General features: G+C 50.8%; 1 protein-coding gene across 1 annotated transcript; it reads left to right on the forward strand.

Moving 5' to 3' along the window:
• Positions 1-692: 692 nt before the first annotated feature.
• LOC125537304 (malvidin galactosylase UGT88C3-like) lies at positions 693-2,366 on the forward strand. Its single transcript, XM_048700602.2, has one exon. It carries the CDS (start codon positions 766-768, stop codon positions 2,221-2,223), a length of 1,458 nt encoding a protein of 485 aa, XP_048556559.1. The 5' UTR covers positions 693-765; the 3' UTR covers positions 2,224-2,366.
• Positions 2,367-7,241: the final 4,875 nt, after the last annotated feature.

Below are 7,241 nucleotides of genomic sequence, written 5' to 3' on the forward strand. Positions count from 1 at the left end.
TATGTGTGTATGATATAGATGGCCCGAGTGTGTGCATGCTGTGCTCTGCTCTCTGCTGATCTATGTGTTGGTGCTCCTGCTATATGTTCATGCCATACAAATGAAATTTCTGTTAATCTTCTGACATGTTGAGTTGGTTCTCTCTGTCTTCTGAGGGGGTGAATGCAAAGCAGTCTATTAAGCCAGGCACTATTGCTGAGCTAAATTGACAAAAAAATATTGGTAGCCATAGTTGTAGTTTAAGTAGTAGCGAGTTGTCTGATATGTATAAAGAGCCCGTTGCAACTGAGCCCGTTGCTAAATTGACAAAAAAGGTCGCCAGTGTCACTTGATATGTATGAAAATATTAAATGTATTATTAACATGATTAATATTGAACTTTTAAAGTTAATATGGCCCCGTTACAACACACGGGCGTTCTTCTAGTGATAATTAGAAGAGGACGTACGTGGACGTTCATATAACATATATGAACCCTACCAACGCTAGTGATGATGTATGACACTATTTTTGTCGCTAGCATATATGCATGGGACACTCGTGCAACTCTAGGAAGTCACGGTTATTCAAGTTTCCAACATGGACTCACATCGTTATCGTCGTTCCGTACAAATACTGTCCTTGTCTGCAACTGCAATGGCTATAAGAAACACCAACTCATGGGGTCTCACTCATGGGATACTCATGCAACTATTTTCCATAGAAAAAGAGAAAGGCACTAGCTAGAGACAGATCGAGTAGCCACTAGCCAGCCGAAGACCGACAATGGCGAATCCGACCATTGTGCTACTGCCGGTCTGGGGCGCCGGCCACTTCATGCCCATGATACAGGCCGGGAAGCAGCTGCTCGCCAGCAGCAGCCGGCCCCTGTCGCTCACGGTGCTCCTATTGCCGGCGCCGACAGCGCAGGCCGCGTCCGACATCTGCGAGCACGTACGCCGGGAGGAAGCGGCAGGCGCCGTGGACATCCGCTTCCACCATCTCCCGGACGTGAAGCTCCCGACGGACCACTCGGGCATCGAGGAGTTCATCTCCCGCGCAGTGCAGCTCCACGTGCCCCATCTCCGCGCAGCTATAATTGGCTTGACCTGTCCGGTGGCCGCGCTCGTCGTCGACATATTCTGCACGCCGGCGCTAGACGTGTCCGGCGAGCTCGCCGTGCCGTCCTACGTCTACTTTACCTCCAGCGCCGCGATGCTGTCACTCCTCTTGCGCTCGCCCGCTCTGGACGACGAGGTGGTCGTTGAGTTCGAGGAGATGGGAGGCGCTCTGGACTTGCCCGGCCTCCCCCCGGTGCCGCCGTCCGTCCTCCCGGGGACCTTGCTGGAACGGAAGAGTCCGACCTACAAGTGGTTCGTGTACACCGGCAGGCGCTACGTGGAAGCCAGCGGCATCATCGTCAACACTGCAGACGATCTGGAGCCGCGCGTCCTCGCAGCCATCGCTGAAGGTCGGTGCACACGTGGAGCCCGCGCCCCGGTCGTGTACCCGATCGGCCCAGTGCTGGCGCTGACGCCACCCGCTCACGCCGAGGAGGAGGAGCAGACGCACGAGTGCGTGCGGTGGCTCGACGCGCAGCCTCCGGCCTCCGTGCTGTTCCTCTGCTTCGGGAGCAAAGGATTCCTGACAAAGCCGCAGGCGCACGAGATAGCGCGGGGCCTGGAGCGCAGCGGCCACCGCTTCCTGTGGGTGCTCCGTGGGCTGCCGGCGGACACCTCGCACGGCGCGCGACACCCAAGCGACGGGGACCTCGCGGAGCTTCTCCCGGAAGGTTTCTTGGGGGAGACAGAGGAAAGAGGGCTCGTGTGGCCCAAGAGGGCGCCGCAGAAGGAGATACTCGCGCACGCCTCCGTGGGGGGCTTCGTCACCCATTGCGGCTGGAACTCCGTCCTGGAGAGTCTCTGGTTCGGCGTGCCGATGCTGCCGTGGCCGCTCGGCGCGGAGCAGCATTTCAACGCCTTCACGTTGGTCTGCGACATGGGCGTGGCCGTGCCGCTGACGGTGGACAGGAAACGGGACAACTTCGTGGAGGCGGCAGAGCTGGAGCGAGCGGTGAGGTCCCTGATGGGCGGTGGCGAGGAAGGGAAGAAGGCGAAGGAGAAGGCCATGGAAATGATGGTGGTCTGCCGCAAGGCAGTGGACCATAGTGGGTCCTCTTGCGCTTCGGTGAGGAGGTTGTCTGAGGATCTCCTCCGAGGAGCGGCGGTGTTGCCCACCGTGTGATGTTTCTTGTTCTTTTTCTTTTTTTAGGGGAACGTGTGATGTTTCTTTTTTTTTGAGGGAAACGTGTGATGTTTCTTTTTCTTTTTCTTTTTTTAGGGAAACGTGCACGTGTGATGTTTCTTTTTGTCAGGAGCCCGATTCCAAATCACATCGATCTAGTCAGTAACACCTCATATCACTTTGCGGCCTCACGCACGGTATTCCCACGGGTGTCGCCTTACCATGGCCCGGGACCGTTTGCGCCTTTTGGCTCACGTATATGATAGTGTCGCTAGCATCCATATGACAGAGAATCCGGGCCGACATGACTAGTCGTGAACCCAAAATGGCACTAACTTACGGGGACAGGCATACATGAATCAACATCGAGTATGTCGGTCAGCAGCGTGCAAATCCGGGCTATAGCACTGGGCTAACAGGACTCCGGTGAACCGGGCTGTAGCAGGCTAGGCAGGACTCCGGATGTCACCGCGTGACATTTCCCCGAAGGGACAGACACAGGAACGAAGTGAATCACATGCCGGCCAGTCAAGTGTTTCGGAGCAGTAGTGCTGGGCTAGCAGGACTCCGGTGAACCGGGCTGTAGCGGACTACTATGGCTCATGGAAGCACAAGACAACATTTCCCCATAAGAGAGGCTATTAAGGATAAACAACTAGGTTGTCGGATCCCACATATACCAAGCATTGCAATCATACAAACAATATGCTCAATATATGCAATACAACATGGCATCACAACAAGACTCTACGACTCAGAGTATTATTCATTAGGCTCCGAGGAGCAAGATATTACAAACATGGGTCTCATGACCCAACAATCATAGCATACAAGCAAAGCGCATGCATAAGTTTAACTTGTTTGAGTACAGACAACTACAAATGAAGAAGGCTGAGAAGCCTGACTATCTACAAGACCCTCCCAACGGTACAAGATCGTAGCTGAGGTAACAAGCTAAACATCGAAGTCCACGCGGAACTACTAGCGAGACTGAAGTCTCTCTGCAAAATATAAATTAAGCAAACGTGAGTACAAATGTACTCAGCAAGATTTACATCAGAACTAACTACATATGCATCATTATCAACAAAAGGGATGGTGGGGTTTAACTGCAGCAAGCCAACTTTGACTCGGTGACTATCCTGAATTACGACTGCAAGTAACTCTTTTGCGGTGGCGCACACGAGTCCACATATTCACCATATCAATACTCCACTATGGATCCGCTCCCGTCTCCCTACGAGAACGCCATCCATAGCACTCACGCTTATCTTGCTCATTTTAGAGTATCCACTTTCACTTGTTTATGAACTATACAAGGGGTCCAAGTTTCCATATCCGAGGAATCCGGCTATTCGAATAGATAATGATAACCCTGCAGGGGTGTACTTCTTCACACACGCTCTCGCCACTTATCGCCCTGTACACGTCATGTACCTCGGCTACCTTCAAGCGGAAGCTGGGCGAGGGAGTCGGCAACGACCTGACTAATTACACAAGTCTCTCGTCCAGGTTTATCGTCTATTCGGGTTCCATCCGCAAGGAGATCCGGCCGGGGTGTCGCTCACGGCCCCAAACGATGTGTATAGGGTTCCCAAGCCCACCATCCGGGTGCCACTTGGTACACCGGGCTACTGTGCCTAGTCTGTCCCAAGCCCACCTGTACCGGGTGCCACTTGGTAGACTACTAACACTACCTACAAACACCAGAAACTAGTTGCAACTCCTGAACAGAGATCGAGTGGATTAATAAGTTGAGAGGGGTCGAGTTACCGGAACCCAATGTGTGGTAGTAACTGTTCATGGATCACAAACACAGAACTCAGTTCTTAAGAACGGCTACAATGAGACAACCCACCATGTACTCCTACATGGCCTCTCACCGCTACCTTTACCAAATCGTGTTCACACACTTAGCTCTCAACGGTAGGACATGTTCACCACATTCCAATTCATCCCCGATGAATCAGACCTGACTCAACTCTAAGCAGTAGCAGGCATGACAAACAAACATGAATGAGTAGGCACATCAGGGCTCAAACAACTCCTACTCATGCTAGTGGGTTTCATCTATTTACTAGGGCAATGATAGGTCATGCAGAGGAAAGGGGTTCAGCTACCGCAACATGTAACAGTTGAAACATTGTTGTCCTAATGCAGTAAAAGAGAGCAGGAGCGAGAGAGTGGGATTGTATCGGGATGAACAAGGGGGTTTTGCTTGCCTGGCACTTCTGAAGATAGTATATCTCTTCATCGGTGTCATCGATCACGTCGTCGGAAACATCGTCTACTAAGAGGGAACAACCACCGACAAACACAAAAGGAACCACAATCAATGCAATGCACATTCATATGAATGATATGTCATATTAAGTACTGAATTGACCTAGTGCAACAGTTAGTCATATTCATTGAAGTGGAATTCAAACCCATAGCAAATTCCAACTCCAAAACTAATTACCATTTATTCCATAATCATGAATTGTCCTATTCAGTGAGGTTAACTTGTTCAAACATGCATGAAAATGCCATAAACAGATTCTTTGGATTTTTTTGATAATTTTTCATATATAATTTATCTTATTTGGAGTTATAGATAATTTTTTATGATTTTTTTAGAAGTTTTGGGCATTTTCTGGAATTTTTTAATTATTTTAAATCCAGAAAATTATTAACTACGTCAGCATTGCGTCACTGTGACGTCAGCAAGTCAACAGAGGCGGTCCAGGTCAAACCTGACCAGTGGGGTCCACTGGTCAGTGACCGAGGGCTGTGTTGTGTGGCTGACAAGTGGGCCTGGTCAATGGCCATGTCAGCAAGTCAACGCTGACGTGTGGGGCCACTGTGGTTAGTTTAAGCTAAACAGAGAAATAAACTACGGTTAGCTAAAATGTGGGGCCCAGGTGTCAGTGACTTAGGGGGGTTAATCAGCAGGGTCATTAGTGGCTAATGACGGGCCACGTCATCTCACCGGAGTTCAACGCCGGCGAGCACACAGACGCGGCGGCGATGATCGGGATGGCTGCTCCGGTGACCAAAACGATGGCCGAGCCCACCTACGAGGAGCTGGGGCTCGTGTGCATCCAACTGTGGCAAGGGGAGGGCGCTAGGTGACTGGAGTTGGGCACGGCGTCAACCTCGGCGCCGGCCGGAGCTATGGCGTCGAGCGGAACGGGGCTGCGGAGCACAACATGAGGAGTTGGTGGGCGCTACGGGCTCCTGGAGCCGCGCTGAGCACAGCGGTGTGCTCGGCTTCGAGCTACGTTCGCTCTAGCCACGGTGGCAACGAAGCGCAACGGCGGCGAGCTTCGGTGACGGTGGGGCATGGTGCTACGGCATACAAACGAGACGGAGAAGAGGGGGGTTCGAGGAAGGAGCTCACGGCGGTTGCAGTACGCGTCTCAGCGGGCTTGGGGAAGGGTTGGTGGCGGCGTGCGGTCGTCGGCGATCTCGGCGGCCGAGAGGTTGAAGACGACGCCATGGTCGTGGTGCGGTGCGTCCGGCGTCCTGCGGGTCGTCCAGGAGGCGTGGGCGACGGTGGCGGAGCTTCCACGCAACACGGGAAGGCAAGAGGGGGTCGGGGAGCGCGGTGGTTCACGGCGGCACTTCCGTGGCCGCGTCGGCCGTCGCGGAAGAGAGCGAGGGAGAGGAGGGGATGGACGCGAGAGAGAGGGAGGGGGCCCGGGGGGAGTGCGTGGCGCTCACAGGCGCGTCGGGGAGCGGCGGGAAGCAGGAGGTGGAGCGGCGCGTGGCCAGCGCGCAGCGAGCACGCGCCCTCGTGCCTTCTGGCACGAGGTTGAGGACGACTGGCGCTGAGGAGGTGGACTGGGCCGGCTCGACTGGGCGAGCTACAGTAGCAGGTAAGGCCCAGGTACTTCTCTCCTTCTCTCTTATTTCTGTTTTCTAAATTCTGCAGATGTTTTGAATTTGGTTTGCTGACCAAATTATTTTTGCAGCTTCTGGAAATAATTGTGGATGCAAAATGGTTTAACCGAGAGCTCCACAAGAAGTTTCAGAATTATTGGAGCAATAAAAATATTTATAGGATTTATTTGCTCCAACTCAAATACATTAGTGGATTAAATCAAAGCCCAAATAATTTCCTAAAAATTTTCACTATTTTTGGCTTGGATCAAAACCCTTGCCAAAATTATCAAACATTAATTAAGGCATTTTTGGGTTCACTGAAAAAATATTCTTTTGGTTGATCCTAGTTTTCAAAGAAGTGCTAGGGTTTGTTAATCCCCGTTCAGATTTAAGGAAAGATTGCCATGATGTATGGATGCAAATGCAACTATTGTACACTAGGGCTGTGACACTTCTACTCCTGTGCCTAGTAATTACTGCGAGCAAATAATCGTGAGTGAAGCTCAATTTCAATACATTGTTTACTGTTGGATCGTAGCAACAATGGAGTGTGGCGCTTTTTCTTCGGGCCCTTTTCAAACTTGTCCACCAGATACAATAACACTAGGTTGTTGACATCATCGTCCACTCTTCTATGTTTGAATCATCCGATGAAGACGATGACGATGAAGACGGTGACGATGAATTCCAATCTTTTTTCTAATAATAAAGAGGCTATTGTTTCTAGTCGTTTGTCATAAAAGTTATCCCGGAGGTTATCATAAATTACCCATCATGCCATTCATAAGTAAACTGATTCGTTTTATTTAAAAAATCAACGTCGGGTTCGGTTCTTATACGTTGATATACTTGTGAAACACAAGCACACAACTAGCCCAATGGCTAAGGCGGTGGTTCGATCCCTGGTTCCTACCCTTTTTTCTCGGTAGGAAGCGCGCCTCCTCCTCCCGCACGTGCTAATGGGCCGACCCCTTTGCAGGTGGTGGCACCCCATGTTTTCTATTTCGTTTTTTGCTTTTCACTTTTTCATTTTTGTTTTTGTTTTTCCTTCTTAAGTTAGTTCGGGTTTTCAAAAGAATCAAATTTCAAGAAGTTGTGAGCTTTAAAAATATATTGAGAAATCATAAATGTTTTGTGAATTCAAAAAATAT

The sequence above is a fragment of the Triticum urartu genome, chromosome 1A, assembly GCF_056163025.1.
Source record: "Triticum urartu cultivar PI428250 chromosome 1A, HENAU_Tu73, whole genome shotgun sequence".
Classification (NCBI taxonomy): domain Eukaryota; kingdom Viridiplantae; phylum Streptophyta; class Magnoliopsida; order Poales; family Poaceae; genus Triticum; species Triticum urartu.